This window comes from Heteronotia binoei, chromosome 8 (assembly GCF_032191835.1).
Source record: "Heteronotia binoei isolate CCM8104 ecotype False Entrance Well chromosome 8, APGP_CSIRO_Hbin_v1, whole genome shotgun sequence".
In the NCBI taxonomy this organism is placed as follows: domain Eukaryota; kingdom Metazoa; phylum Chordata; class Lepidosauria; order Squamata; family Gekkonidae; genus Heteronotia; species Heteronotia binoei.
Genome location: NC_083230.1, coordinates 131093863 through 131109312, shown reverse-complemented (window position 1 = coordinate 131109312; position 15450 = coordinate 131093863). Strand labels below are relative to the sequence as shown.

Here is a 15450-nt window from a genome sequence, read left to right as displayed (position 1 = left end):
CAGCCAGAACTGCGTTCCTGCTCAAAAAAAGCCCTGGGTGAAGTGCATGGACTCTTATCTGGGAGACCTGATTCCCCACTCCTTCACTTGCAGCTGCTGGAATGGCTTTCGGTTAGCCATAGCTCTAGTAGAGTTGTCCTTGAAAGGGCAGCTTCTGTGATAGCTCTCAGTTCCACCCACCTCACAGAGTGTCTGTTGTGTGTGGGGGTGGGGGAAGGTGAAGGAGATTGTAAGCCACTCAGATTCAGAGCAAAGGATGGGATATAAATCCAATTTCTTCTCCTCCTCCTTCTCCTCCGTCTCCTCCTCCTCTTCCTCCTCCTTCTCCTCCTCCTCCTTCTTCCAACCTGTATATTGTAGTACTCTCTGTGCCAAGTGGAAGCCATGGAGATGCATAGATGTTATGACTTTAGGGGGAGGTGTTTGGGAGTTTCCTGCATTGTACAGGGGTTGGACTAGATGACCCTGGAGGTTCCTTCCAACTCTATGATTCTTCAGGAGGTGGTGGGCTCTCCTTCCATGGAGGTTTTTCAACGGAGGCTAGATGGCCATCTGACAGCAATGAAGATCCTGTGAATTTAGGGGGAGGTGTTTCTGGGTTTCCTGCATTGTGCAGGGGGTTAGACTAGATGACCCTGGAGGTACCTTCCAACTCTAGGATTCTTCAGGAGGTGGTGGGCTCTCCTTCCTTGGAGGTTTTTCAACAGAGCCTAGATGGCCATCTGACAGCAATGAAGATCTTGTGAATTTAGGGGGAGGTGTTTGTGAGTTTCCTGCATTGTGCAGGGGGTTGGACTAGATGACCCTGGAGGTCCCTTCCAACTCTAGGATTCTATGAATTTGAGCCTGAACCTAAAAGAAGTCAGCAGTTCTTCTAGAGAGAGGGTACTCTGAACAAGCCAAGCTTGCGAGAGATGCAAGCCTTATGGGGAACAGAACTAAATAGAGAGCCATGTTCTGGTCAGAACTGTCCTGTTTCTTCCATAATCCCACCACAGCATTCTAAGATGAGGTGGTGGGCCCAGCCACAAAATGGCTGCCGCAAGAGATGCCATGTGTTGAAGATCCTAGAGCTGTGGCGGCAACTTACTACCAAACCAGCATTTTTTAAAAAAACCTGTAGCAGCCAATCCATTTTCCAATGGCCAACTAGAAGCTATGGTGGACAAAAGACCTTCCGGACCCCACCTAGTTTCTAAAAACCCTTGGCAACACCAGGGAAGGTGTCAGAGGGTGTCATGGCACCCATGGGTGCCATGCTGGGGACAGCCCCAGGCCTCGAGGGAAGGATAATAAATTGATGTGGATCAGAATAGTGTCAGAGTCTTAGAGGAGGAGGAGGAAGAAGAAATTTATACCCTGCCCTTCACTCAGTCTCAGAGCGGCTTACAGTCTTGCTTCCTCACAACAGACAGCTGGGGCTGAGAGAGCTCTGACAGAAACTCCTCTTGAGAGAACAGCTCTGAGAGGCGAACTTGTGACTAACCCAAGGGCACTCCAGCAGGTGCATGTGAAGGAGTGGGGAATCAAACCCGTTTCTCCCAGATAGGAGTCCATGCTCTTAACCAGGACACTGAACTGGCTCTCTTAAGGGGCCACAGCAGGAAAGGCTGTCTTGCAAGAAGGGGGATGGGCTGCAGCTGGGTGGGAGAGAGCCCCGGGTGGGCATGTAGAGGGCCCCAGGTTCAGTCCCCGGCAGCATCTCCAGTCAATAGGATCTTGGAGGAAGTGAGATGTTGGAGAGCAGCTGCCAGTCTGAGCAGACAAGACTCACCTGGATGGACCAGCAGGGTCTGGAGTTTGGACATCTCAGACCAGCACAGAGGCAGTCAATGGAGCAAACCTTTGGTTGGTCTGAAGCAGTTGAACAAGGCAGGAGTCAAGTGGCACCTTTAAGACCAACCCATTTTTATTTAGAACGTCAGCTTCCGTGTGCTCTTAAGCCCACTTCCTCACACGAGGAATCCAGCACAGTGAGCAAAGCCATACAGAGCTGAGCAGAGCCATATAGAGCTGGTAGGCAGTGGCCCAGAATGCAACATGGTACAGATTGAAGAACTAATGACAGTGAAGTGAAATGATCTGGCAGGCAGTGGTTTAGAATGTAAAATGGTACAATGACAGAATAGTAAAATTAACAAATGGAGCAAACCTTTGATCGGAGTAGCATGCGCATGCGAAAGCAACAAAACAGCAGCATGCAGTAAAATTAACAAACTGAGCAAACCTTTGATCTGAGTAGCATGTTTACTCAGATCAAAGGTTTGCTCAATTTGTTAATTTTACTCTTCTGTCGTTGTACCCTTTTACATTCCAACCCCCTGCCTACCAGATAATTTTACTTCACTGTCATTGGCCCTTAAATCTGTCCCATGTTGCATTTTGGGCCACTGCCTACCAGCTCTGTATGGCTCTGCTCAGCTCTGTATGGCTTTGCTCCCTTTGCCGGATTCCTCGTCTGATGAAGTGTGCTTAAGAGCACAAGAAAGCTGACGTTCTAAATAAAAATGGGTTGGTCTTAAAGGCGCCACTTGACTCCTGCTTTGTTCAAAGGAGAAATAGGTGAACGATCGCTTCTGCTGCATTTTGAACCAGGTGTGGCTTCCGAGTTGCCTTGGGCAGCCCTACGTAGAGTGTTCTGCAGCAGTCTAGCCTTGAGGGTCCCATGACATGGATTGGTGTGGCCACATCAGCCGAGTTCAGGAGAGGGGCCCTCCTTCCATGTTATATTAACCAGGAGGAGGGGAATTCACTTCTCATAGCAACATTTCCTTGTACTTCCAGTGGAGGGAGACCAGAGTCCGATGGGATGAGTCAGTCAAACAAACAGCACACTCAGTAAAGAGCAGGTAGATCCAGGTGGGCAGCAGCCCTGTTGGGCTGAAGCAGTAGAACAAAGTAGGAGTCAAGTGGCACCTTTAAGACCAACCAAGTTTTATTCTGAATGGAAGCTTCCATGTGCTTTAAGCACCCTTCATCAGACGAGGAATCCGGTACACTGAGCAGAGCTACATATAGCTGGGAGGCAGCGGCTCAGAATGCAAAACGGTACATATTGAAGATCCAATGAGAGAATAGTAAAAGTATCTGGTAGGCAGTGGTTTAGAATGTTTTAAAATGTTTTTATCGTATTTTATTGTTTTATCGTACGCTGTACTCCGTCCTGAGCCCTACGGGGAACGGGCGGAAGAGAAATATACTAAAATAAATAATAAATAAAATAAAGAATGCAAAATGGTACAAATTGAAGATCCAATGACAGGATAGTAAAATTAATGCACTGAGCAAACCTTTGATCTGAGTAACATTACCCAGGTTTGCTCAATGCGTTAATTTTACTCTTCTCTCATTGGATCTTAAATTTGTACCATTTTGCATTCTAAGCCACTGCCTACCAGCTCTATGCAGCTCTGCTCACTGCACCTGATTCCTCTTCTGATGAAGGGTGCCTAGAGCACATGAAAGCTTCCATTCTGAATAAAACTTTGTTGGTCTTAAAGGTGCCTGACTGGACTCCTGCTTTGCAGGAAAGAGCAGGGGTCTTGGTGACAGGAAGGTGGACTATCTGAATGGGGACAAATCAGTTGCCCGAGTGCCCGAGCTGAATATACAGCAGAAGAGGGTCTGCGCCTCCAATCATGTCCCTTTCTAGTTCTAAGCTGCCATTGGAAGCTCCGACTTGCTTCACTCTTAGGGATTTTGCCCTGAAGTTGGCAATTTGGCAGGCAGTGCGGACAGTTCATGCCTGACCTTGATGGCCCAGGTGAGCCGATTTTGTCAGATCTCTGAAGCTGAGCAGGGTCTGACTGGGATGGGGGACACCAAGGAAGTCCAGGGTTGCAGAAGAAGAAGAAGATATTGGATTTATATCCCGCCTTCCACTCCGAAGAGTCTCAGAGCGGCTCACAATCTCCTTTACCTTCCTCCCCCACAACAAGCTCCCTGTGAGGTGGGTGGGGCTGAGAGGGCTTCTCACAGCAACTGCCCTTTCAAGGACAACCTCTGCCAGAGCTATGGCTGACCCAAGGGCCATTCCAGCAGGTGCAAGTGGAGGAGTGGGGAATCAAACCCGGTTCTCCCAGATAAGAGTCCGCACACTTAACCACTACACCAAACTGGCTCTCCAAACTGGCAGGACAGAGGGCAGGCAATGGCAAAGCCACCTCGGTTCATCTCTTGACTTGAAAAACCCCACAAGGGCTTGCCATAAATTGGCTGTGGCTACAGCACACTTTCCACCATAACGAGAAGCCAGGGACTGAATCTGGGATCCCTGGCATGCTCAGCAGATGCTGTGCCCTTGAGTATCCCCTTGGGCAAGAGCCTGGGTCTTCTCCGGGACAGCAGGGAGGAGGCAGCCCTGCACCCCCTCAGGCCTCTGCCCAGGTTGTCTCTCTGCTGGGCTGGAGAGCATAGAAACCGAGGTGCAGAGAAGGAGACACCTGATATCCAGGCAGAGGGTACCTCTCCTCCATTCCTCTTGGCCTGGTGTGCTCCGAGCTTAAATGTGTAAATGGAGGCGGTTTCTGGGGTTTCCAGTGAGCGTGTCCAAAGGGCACCGTCTTCCTGCATCCAGCTCTTCTGCACGGCTTCTGGCCGCGGCTGTTCAAAACGAGTCGGCATCCCTCGAAGCTGAGCTAGCCTGAGCCAGCTCACAGTTTTTAGCCTCCAGCTCACACACTTTTGTCTTAGCTCAGGAAGGATGACCCCAAAGCAGAATAATTTAGGCAGCGGCTCACAACTTTAATACCAGGAGCTCAGGAAGGAGAATTTTTTGCCCTCAGGGACTCTTCAGCTTAGAGGGAACATTGGTTGGCATTGGGAGCCGGGCTATGGGTGCTGCTAAAGACAAACAGTGCCTGTCACATGGCGATGGAAGGGATCTGCAGCATCCGGGACAGCCAGGTGGTCACTGGGGAAGCCCTTATCAGTTTCCCTGCTCCTTGGAATGCCCCCCCCCACCCCGTGCGGCTTCCACCTGCTCGCCTTCCTCCTGTCTCCCTTCTGCCAGACCTCTCTTATCTTGTTTGCTCTGTTTCTTTAGAGGAGGGGGTGGTATTAAGTCCCTTCCCACTTCTGCAAGTATAAAGCCCCCCATGAACCGCCTGCCCAGAAGACACCTCTTCTCTGGAGCAGGCGGCCATCCCTAGGTGAGAACGTTTCTCGCGTTTCCCTCTTGCTTTCCACTGGGTTTGGGCTCCAGAGAGGAGCTGTGTCAGTCTGCATTAGAGCAGGTGAGTTCCAGTCCAGGGGCACCGGAGAGCTGAGATGTCCAGAGTAGGAGCTCCTGAGAGTCTGAGCTCTCTTCATCAGATCTGCTTGTGCCCTCTAAACCTTAGAGAGGGGCGGTGGCTCAGTGAGTAGAGCATCTGCTTGGTAAGCAGGAGGTCCCAGGTTCAATCCCTGGCATCTCCAACTCAAAAGGGGTCCCGGCAAAAGATGCATGAAAAAACCTCAGCTTGAGACCCTGGGAGAGCCGCTGCCAATCTGAGTGGACAGCTGGGGCACGGGGTGTTGTGAGGGGGTGGAATTCTGTTGACTGGGCAGAATGGCTGGGATGTGGGTGAATTTGGGATATGAAGCCCTTCCTAATTTCCTACAGTGGGCTCTGCGACCCGTGTCCACGGGCAAAAACCTTCTTGGTTGCTAAGAATTGGACTGGAGGACTTGAACATATATGAACATATGAAGCTGCCTTATACTGAATCAGACCTTTGGTCCATCAAGTCAGTCTTGTCTTCTCAGACTGGCAGCGGCTCTCCAGGGTCTCAAGCTGAGGTGTTTCACACCTATTTGCCTGGACCCTTTTTTGGAGATGCCTGGGATTGAACCTGGGACCTTCTGCTTCCCGAGCAGATGCTCTACCACTGAGCCACTGTCCCTCCAAGAGATGTTTGTCTTTCCAAGGCCACTGGCGACAACACTGTTTTTCTCCCTGCCACCACCGTGAAGGGTGTCCACCATGACTCGTGTAACATGACAGGGTGTGGCTGCAGCAAAAGGGTGGGTCTCTGCCCTGAGGTGCTTACAGTCTTTGGACTAATAACCAGATCCTGCTTCCAATAAGTTACTGGATGCTTGAGATGCGCTTGCAAATGCACTGTCGTTCTGGCCTCTTCCTTGCTCCTGGTCTGCCAAATCCAGTCCTGCACATGGAGGGTGGTTTGTGTGTGTTTGTGTGTGTGTATTGGGGGTGTGTGTGCGTTCTTCCTTTCTGTACATCCAGACAAGAGGGGGTGGGGGTCTGCTGTCCTCACCCAGCTGGGGCACGGGGTGTGTGAGGGGTGGAATTCTGTTGACTGGGCAGATGGCTGGGATGTGGGTGAATTTGGGATATGAAGCCCTTCCTAATTTCCTACAGTGGGCTCTGCGCCCCATGTCCACGGGCAAAAACACCCTGCAGAGGGGACAGCAGTCAACAGGAGTCCTCCCCGTCTTGTATTCAAACATCTCCAGGAGGGAAGAAGCTACAAACTTCCTAAACTGGCCCATAGACACACAGACACGCGTGCACACCAATGCAAAGCAAAAGGTTGTTGCAGTGGGATAGAGTGTGCATGGGAGGGCATCAAGGAGCCGAGTGGCAGAGGCGAGTGCCCTCTTCAGGCTTGGAGACGGGGGGGGGGCAGTGGGCTCCCCAAGACTCTTATTCGTCTCTCACCTTCCCCTTTGCGTCTCCTTAGGCTACAGCCGAGATGACCCTCTTTGCCAGCCTTCTCTTCTGCCTTCTCGGCAGTCTCCTTTCCAGCTCCTGGGCAGAAGGTTAAGGCACGCTGGCATCCCCTTTGGCATGGGGTGGCAGGTCCTCCAAGTCTGATTGTGGAGAAGGGACGCATGGGGGTGAGTGGGTGTCAGGGCCTGAAGTTCACATTTTGGACACACGGGGGGTGCTATGAACACAAGAATTAACCAAGGAAACGTTGCAGAGCTCTTTGCTCTAGAGCAGGGGTGGGGAACCTTTCTTCTGCCAAGGGCCATTTGGATATTTATAACATCATTCACGGGCCATACAAAAATGATCAACTTAAAAAACAGTGCTCTGTGGAGGGAGAACGATTCAGGGCGGCAAAGTTAATGTAAATAATTGTTTTTTCTATTTGAAGTCATGTGGGGAGAGCCTAATCTGGCACACTTTCCCTCACCTGCTGTCCTAGGCAAAATGCCTAGCTCCAGGGAAGAAGGGAAGGGAGGGAGGGAGGAAGGGTGGAAGGGAGGGAGGAAGGAAGGAAGGGAGGAGGGAGGGAGGAAGGGGTGGAAGGGAGGGAGGGAGGAAGGGTGGAAGGGAGGGTGGAAGGGAGGAGGGAGGGAGGGAGGAGGGTGGGAGGAGGAAGGAAGGGAGGGAGGGAGGGAGGGATGGAGAGAGGGAGGGAGGAAGGGAGGGATGGAGAGAGGGAGGGAGGGAAGGGTGGAAGGGAGGGAGGAGGGTGGGAGGGAGGAAGGAAGGGAGGGAGGGAGGGATGGAGAGAGGGAGGGAGGAAGGGTGGAAGGGAGGGAGGGAGGAGGGTGGGAGGGAGGAAGGAAGGGAGGAAGGGAGGGAGGGTGGGAGGGAGGAAGGAAGGGAGGGAGGGAGGGATGGAGAGAGGGAGGGAGGAAGGGTGAAGGGAGGGAGGGAGGGAGGAGGGTGGGAGGAAGGAAGGAAGGGAGGGAGGGAGGGATGGAGAGAGGGAGGGAGGAAGGGTGGAAGGGAGGGAGGGAGGAGGGTGGGAGGGAGGAAGGGAGGGAGGGAGGGAGGGAGGGATGGAGAGAGGGGAGGGAGGAAGGGTGGAAGGGAGGGAGGGAGGAGGGTGGGAGGGAGGAAGGAAGGGAGGGAGGGAGGGAGGGATGGAGAGAGGGAGGAGGAAGGGTGGAAGGGAGGGAGGGAGGAGGGTGGGAGGGAGGAAGGAAGGGAGGGATGGAGAGAGGGAGGGAGGAAGGGTGGAAGGGAGGGAGGGAGGAGGGTGGGAGGAAGGGAGGGAGGGAGGGGAGAGAGGGAGGGAGGAAGGGTGGAAGGGGAGGAAAGGAAGGAAGGGAGGGAGGGAGGGTGGAAGGGAGGGTGGAAGGGAGGAGGGAGGGAGGGAGGAAGGGAGGGAGGAGGGTGGGAGGGAGGAAGGAAGGGAGGGAGGGAGAGATGGAGAGAGGGATGGAGGAAGGATGGAAGGGAGGGAAGGAAGGGAGGGAGGGAGGGTGGAAGGGTGGAAGGGAGGAGGGAGGGAGGGAGGAAGGGAGGGAGGGAGGAGGGTGGGAGGGAGGAAGGAAGGGAGGGAGGGAGGGAGGGATGGAGAGAGGGAGGGAGGAAGGGTGGAAGGGAGGGAAGGAAGGAAGGGAGGGTGGAAGGGTGGAAGGGAGGGTGGAAGGGAGGAAAGAGGGAGGAAGGGAGGGAGGGAGGAGGGTGGGAGGGAGGAAGGAAGGGAGGGAGGGAGGAAGGGAGGGAGGGAGGGTGGAAGGGAGGGGGAGGGAGGGTGGAAGGGAGGAAGGAAATTGAGTCTGTATCAGGCAGCTCGCCATGTTCAGGAGGAGGTCCATCAACCCCACACCATTTCTCCACATCGTTTCTCTCTCTCCTTCCCTGCAGCTCCGCAGGCGAAGGTGCAGGCCAGGTCTCGCTGCCCTTCGGGCGCTTTCTCCCTCAAGGAAGGCGTGGCCTGGTTCTGCTACGAGTTCCATGAATACCCGCTGCCCTTTGTGGATGCTGAGGTGCGTGAGGGCGGGGGGCCAGAGGCCAAGAAGATCCTTGGTGGGAGAGCAGAGGGTGGGGAGGGGGGCAAACACCTCCCTCCAGCAGGATCCAGAAGCAGCCTCCAGAGAATCTGCCACACCGTGGGGCAGGCCCCTGTGCCTTCTTCCTGGGTTCAGCAGGTGCCGGGGGTCTGAGTGTGGGATTCACCTGCCCTCCCCTCCCCTAGACAGGCTGGAGCTCTTGCTGATTTCCAGGGTGTTATTCTCAGGGCCCTTCTTGGGGAAGAGGGAGGCATCAAACTGCTTCCGCTCTTAACATTCACCCCCTGTCCCCAACCGGTGGAAATGCAGGTCTCCTGCTCAGAGGGAGATCTGGTGGTACGGTTGCCAACTTCCAGGTAGGGCCTGGAGAGCTGCCAGAATCACAGTTGGAACTCCAGAGAAGACAGATCAGCTCCCCTGGAGGAAGGGAGGCCTTGGGAGGGCAGATTTCATGGGGTTTTACCCCGTTGCCTTCCCAGCTCCCCCAAGCCCTTTACCTTCTCAGGCTCCACTCCCAAGTTTCCAGCACTTTCCCAACCTGACGTTGGCAACCCTACTTGCAGGTTAGATGAGGGTTTATCCTGCCAATGGGAGCTTCTGCGGGGCAGGAGGCCTCCACCCCCTCCTTGCACCGCGTGGGGCAACGTGAGCTGCCTTGCCTGGGCTAAGCGCTCAGGTCCGGAGGTGAATGATGCAGGTGTGTCCCTCCCCAGGCCGCTTGTCAGGAGAGTCGGAGTGGGGCCACCTGGCCTCAATCACCAGCACGGAGCAGACGGAGATGATCGGGGGTTACGTCTCTCGGGTAAACCAGGAAAGGACTCACGTGTGGATCGGGCTCCACCGGCGCCAGAATTCGGACCTGGTAAGAAGGGACTGCTGGAGGGAGGGCAGGGTTGCCAATCCCCAGGTGGGGGCAGGGGGACCTCCCGGTTTGGAGGCCCCCCCCTCCGCTTCAGGGACCATCAGAAATCAGGGTGGGGGGAGGGAAATGTCTGCTGGGCACTCATTATTCCCTATGGAGACCAACCCGCGTAGAGAATAATGGAGAATTGATACGCGGGTATCTGGGGCTCTGCGAGGGGGGGGGCTGTTTTTTGAGGTAGAGGGCACCAAATCTCCAGCATAGCTTCCAATGCCTCTCCTCAAAACACCCTCCAGGTTTCAAAAAAGATTGGACCCAGGGGTCCAATTCTATGAACCCCCAATAAAGTGCCCCAATCCTTCATTATTTCCAGTGGAGGGAAGGCATGGAGAAAAGGTGTGTGGTCTCTTTAAATGTGATGGCCGGAACATCCTTTGAAGTTCAATTACGCTTGTCACAATCTTTCTCCTGGCTCTATCCCCAGGCCGCCTGGCTCCACCCCCAAAGTCCCCAGATATTTCTTGAATTGAACTTGGCAACCCCAAGGGAGGGGCTGGTGGCTCTGTGGAAGAGCCCATGGTTATCCTGTCACATGCTCTAGAACAGTGGTCCTCAACTTTTCTGGCTCCAGGGACTGGTTTTGTGGAAGACAATTTTGTCCACAGACTGGGGGGGAGGGGGGCAATGGTTTTGGGATGATACAGTTGTGCACTTTATTTCTAAAGTGTTTGGTGTGTGGTGCTTAAGTCCGTGGACCCTTATCTGGGAGAACTGGGTTTGATTCCCCACTCCTCCACTTGCACCTGCTGGAATGGCCTTGGATCAGTCAGAGCTCTCTTATCTGGGAGAACCGGGTTTGATTCCCCACTCCTCCACTTGCACCTGCTGGAATGGCCTGGGGTCAGCCAGAGCTCTCTTATCTGGGAGAACCGGGTTTGATTCCCCACTCCTCCCCTTGCAGCTGCTGGAATGGCCTGGGGTCAGCCAGAGCTCTCTTATCTGGGAGAACCGGGTTGGATTCCCCACTCCTCCACTTGCACCTGCTGGAATGGCCTGGGGTCAGCCATAGCTCCCTTATCTGGGATAACCGGGTTTGATTCCCCACTCCTCCCCTTGCAGCTGCTGGAATGGCCTGGGGTCAGCCAGAGCTCTCTTATCTGGGAGAACCGGGTTTGATTCCCCACTCCTTCCCTTGCAGCTGCTGGAATGGCCTGGGGTCAGCCAGAGCTCTCTTATCTGGGAGAACCGGGTTTGATTCCCCCTCCTCCACTTGCAGCTGCTGGAATGGCCTTGGGTCAGCCAGAACTCTCTTATCTGGGAGAACCGGGTTTGATTCCCCCCTCCTCCACTTGCACCTGCTGGAATGGCCTTGGGTCAGCCCAGAGCTCTCTTATCTGAGAGAAACGGGTTTGATTCCCCATTCCTCCACTTGCAGCTGCTGGAATGGCCTTGGGTCAGCCATGGCTCTCTTATCTGGGAGAACCGGGGTTTGATTCCCCCCTCCTCCACTTGCACCTGCTGGAATGGCCTTGGGTCAGCCAGAGTTCTCTTATCTGGGAGAACCGGGTTTGATTCCCCCCTCCTCCACCTGCAGCTGCTGGAATGGCCTTGGGTCAGCCAGAGCTCTCTTATCTGGGAAAATTGGGTTTGATTCCCCCTCCTCCACTTGCAGCTGCTGGAATGGCCTTGGGTCACCCATAGCTCTCATATCTGGGTTTGAATCCCTACTCCTCCACTCTGCAGCTGCTGGAATGGCCTTGGGTCAGCCATGGCTCTCTTATCTGGGAGAACCAGGTTTGATTCCCCACCCCTCCACTTGCACCTGCTGGAATGGCCTTGGCCTTGGGTCAGCCAGAGCTCTCTTATCTGAGAGAAACGGGTTTGATTCCCCATTCCTCCACTTGCAGCTGCTGGAATGGCCTTGGGTCAGCCATGGCTCTCTTATCTGGGAGAACCGGGTTTGATTCCCCCCTCCTCCACTTGCACCTGCTGGAATGGCCTTGGGTCAGCCAGAGCTCTCTTATCTGAGAGAACCGGGTTTGATTCCCCACTCCTCCACTTGCAGCTGCTGGAATGGCCTTGGGTCAGCCATGGCTCTCTTATCTGGGAGAACCGGGTTTTGATTCCCCCCTCCTCCACTTGCACCTGCTGGAATGGCCTTGGGTCAGCCAGAGCTCTCTTATCTGAGAGAACCGGGTTTGATTCCCCACTCCTCCACTTGCAGCTGCTGGAATGGCCTTGGGTCATCCAGAGCTCTCTTATCTGGGAGAACCGGGTTTTGATTCCCCCCTCCTCCACCTGCAGCTGCTGGAATGGCCTTGGGTCAGCCAGAGCTCTCTTATCTGGGAAAATTGGGTTTGATTCCCCCCTCCTCCAACTTGCAGCTGCTGGAATGGCCTTGGGTCACCCATAGCTCTCATATCTGGGTTTGAATCCCTACTCCTCCACTTGCAGCTGCTGGAATGGCCTTGGGTCAGCCATGGCTCTCTTATCTGGGAGAACCAGGTTTGATTCCCCACTCCTCCACTTGCACCTGCTGGAATGGCCTTGGCCTTGGGTCAGCCAGAGCTCTCTTATCTGAGAGAAACGGGTTTTGATTCCCCATTCCTCCACTTGCAGCTGCTGGAATGGCCTTGGGGTCAGCCAGAGCTCTCTTATCTCGGAGAACCAGGTTTGATTCCCCACTCCTCCACTTGCACCTGCTGGAATGGCCTTGGGTCAGCCAGAGCTCTCTTATCTGAGAGAACCGGGTTTGATTCCCCACTCCTCCACTTGCAGCTGCTGGAATGGCCTTGGGTCAGCCATGGCTCTCTTATCTGGGAGAACCGGGTTTGATTCCCCCTCCTCCACTTGCACCTGCTGGAATGGCCTTGGGTCAGCCAGAGCTCTCTTATCTGGGAGAACCGGGTTGGATTCCCCCCTCCTCCACTTGCAGCTGCTGGAATGGCCTTGGGTCAGCCTTAGCTCTCTCAGAGTTCTCCTTGAATGGTCAGCTTCTGGGGAGAGCTCTCTCAGCCCCACCCACCTCATAGGGTATCTGTTGTGGGGGAGGAAGGTAAAGCAGAGTGTGAGCTGCTCTGAGACTCTGAAATTCAGAGTGGTCAGGATATAAATTCAATGTCTTGTTATTATTACTACTGCATTGTAATATGTAATGAAATAATTATACAACTCACGGACCGGTTGCTGACAGGCCATGGAGCAGTACAGAGTCCATGAGCCAGGGTTGGGGACCCCTGCTCTAGTATAGTCACTTGGGAAACCAACCCAGACTGTTCCCTGGAAGGTCAGATGCTGAAGCTGAAGCTCAAATCCTTTGGCCACCAAATGAGAAGGGAGCACTCCCTGGAGAAGAAGGCAACAGAAGAAGGGAACGGCAAAAGAGAAGATGGCTGGACAGCATTACTGATGTAACAAACACAAATTTGAGCAGACTTCGGAGGATGGTGGAAGACAGGAGGGCCTGGCGTGATTTTGTCCATGGGGTCGCAAAGAGTCGGAGTCGACTGTGTGACTGAACAACTATATATATATATATAGTCCCCTGTGCAAGCACCAGTCATTTCTGACTCTGAGGTGACGCTGCTTTCACAATGTTTTCATGGCAGACTTTTTACAGGGTGGTTTGCCATTGCCTTCCCCAGTCATCTACACTTTCCCCCCAGCAAGCTGGGGACTCATTTTACCAAACTTGGAAGGATGGAAGTGTGAGTTGGCCTAGAGCCGACTACCTGAACCCAGCTTCCGCTGGGATTGAACTCAGGTCATGAGCAGAGTTTAGAACTGCAGTACTGCAGCTTTATCACTCTGTGCCACGGGGCCCCTTCCATACACACACACACACACACACACACGTATATATATTTGCCATCAATGATTTAAGAAAAATTAGCAATAGAGTTCCCTGAAAACAAACTAGGCGAATACAAGCTTTTCCTGCTTTGTTCATGCCAATTCACACATCTCGAGTTGTCCTTTCTCTCTTCCTCAGACCCGTGGCTGGCGCTGGACCAATGGAGCCTACTTTGGTTACACCAACTGGCTCCCTGGAGAACCCAACAATCTTGGTGGGAGTGAGCTCTGCGTTCACATCATCACTGAATCAGGTGAGGGAGGACAGCTCCTCCCCTTCTGGGCAGGGGGGGTGGAGACTGAGTTTGGAAGGTTCCTAGGGGGTGAGATCCAGGGAGGGCCTGGATTCCTTCTTTGGGGGGCCGGTTAGAGGAGGTGGAGCAAACCTCTTTAACATAAGAGCCACAAAGAATAAACACCAGATGTTTGAGAGCCACAAGACAAAGAAGGAAGGAAGGAAGGAAGAAAGGAAGGAAGGAAGGAAGGAAGGAAGGAAGGAAGGAAGGAAGGAAGGAAGGAAGGAAGGAAGGAAGGAAGGAAGGAAGGAAGGAAGGAAGGAAGGAAGGAAGGACAGGGAGGGAGGAAGGAAGGACAGGGAGGGAGGAAGGAAGGAAGATAGGAAGGACAGGGAGGGAGGGAGGAAGGAAGGAAGGGAAGAGGGAAGGAAGGAAGGAAAGAAGAAGGAAGGGAGGAAGGAAGGAAGGACAGGGAGGAAGGGAGGAAGGAAGGAAGGAAGGAAGGGAGGGAGGGAGGGAGGGAGGGAGGAAGGGGAGGGAGGGAGGGAGGGAGGAAGGGAGAGTGGGAGGACTGGAGGGAGGGAGGGAGGAAGGATGGAAGGAAGGAAGGTATACAGATGGGGAGGGAGGGACAGTAAGGTGGAAAGAAAACAACTTTAATTTTAAATGCCTTCTCCAAGTCAGCCAACTGGGTGGTGGGAGCTTTGAGAGCCACACAATATATGTGAAAGAGCCGCATGTGGCTCCAGAGCCACTGTTTGGCCACCCCTGCCTTAACTCCTGGTTCTGCAAAGGGGACCAACCCCCTGGAGGGATCCATCTGAGGAAGGTGGCGCTGCCCACCGGTCACAGTCACTCCTGCGTTCGCAGTCAGTCTCCTGCAGTGAAGCCCACCAGTTCTGGCCGCTGCTTCCCCTAAACTGCCCTGTATTCTCTCGAGAGGAGCAGGACCCCGTTCTCAGCTGCAGTTCCCCTCCCCCTTTCTTGGCTTTTAGGGTACAAGGGCTGGAACGACACCCCTTGCAGCTATGAGAGACCTTTCCTCTGCAAGTGGAGAGGCCCCGTAGTCTGAGTGCTCTAGATGTGCCAGGGAAGCCCGGGGTCTACTCGGAAGCAAGCCAAGCCTTCAGGAAGCCAGAATTTATCTCCTGCAGCGCCGTCAATCAAGCCCTTTCCACAAAGCCTCTCCAACAGGAACCACCTCCGTCTCCATTTCAGAAGCACAACCCCCTTCAGCTCTGTCTAAAAGCTCCCCGGTCTTTCTTCTCTTCCTGCCCTGGCGTTGTCCTTTTCCTGCCGTTCTTTGCTTGCGAATAAACTTTGCTGGAAGCCTCCAGTCCTCCTTCATCTTTCCTTCCACCCCAGGAGAGGCAAGTCCTTCTCCTTCCACGAGCCCCACAGGTTGTGTTAGCCAAATTGCCTTAAAATTAGGTCCGGGGAATTAGTTTGGTGGGCAACTAGGTTCTAGCGAGATCCAGGATCTATGTATTCAGAAGATGTCTCCTTTGGAAGTCACCCAATGATGAGGAGATGTTGTCTACTAATCAGTGGTATTTATTATAAAATAAAGGCGAGCATACAAGGGTTCAACACACATCATTCAACACACACACAGGCCTAAGAAAACAGCATGAAAAAAACACAGGATGGACAGACAGGGCAATGCAATCACCTTTCGTAGTCTTCCAGGAAGGCTTCAATGGCGATGAAAAAGGAGACGGGGGAAGGACCCTCAACTGATCAGGTCTCAGGGGTGTATCTAAGCAGCAGGGTACTGTCAGAAGCACACCTGGGGAATGTTGG

The 15450-nt window shown here is 53.8% G+C and overlaps 1 protein-coding gene across 1 annotated transcript; it reads left to right on the top strand.

Annotated features, from left to right (window-relative positions):
- Nucleotides 1-4866: 4866 nt before the first annotated feature.
- Nucleotides 4867-14719, top strand: LOC132575837 (lithostathine-like). The gene is made up of 6 exons (XM_060244525.1): nt 4867-4905; nt 6684-6762; nt 8552-8713; nt 9411-9559; nt 13551-13665; nt 14643-14719. Exons 1-6 carry the CDS (start codon nt 4867-4869, stop codon nt 14717-14719), a joined length of 621 nt encoding a protein of 206 aa, XP_060100508.1.
- The last annotated feature ends 731 nt before the right edge of the window (nt 14720-15450 follow it).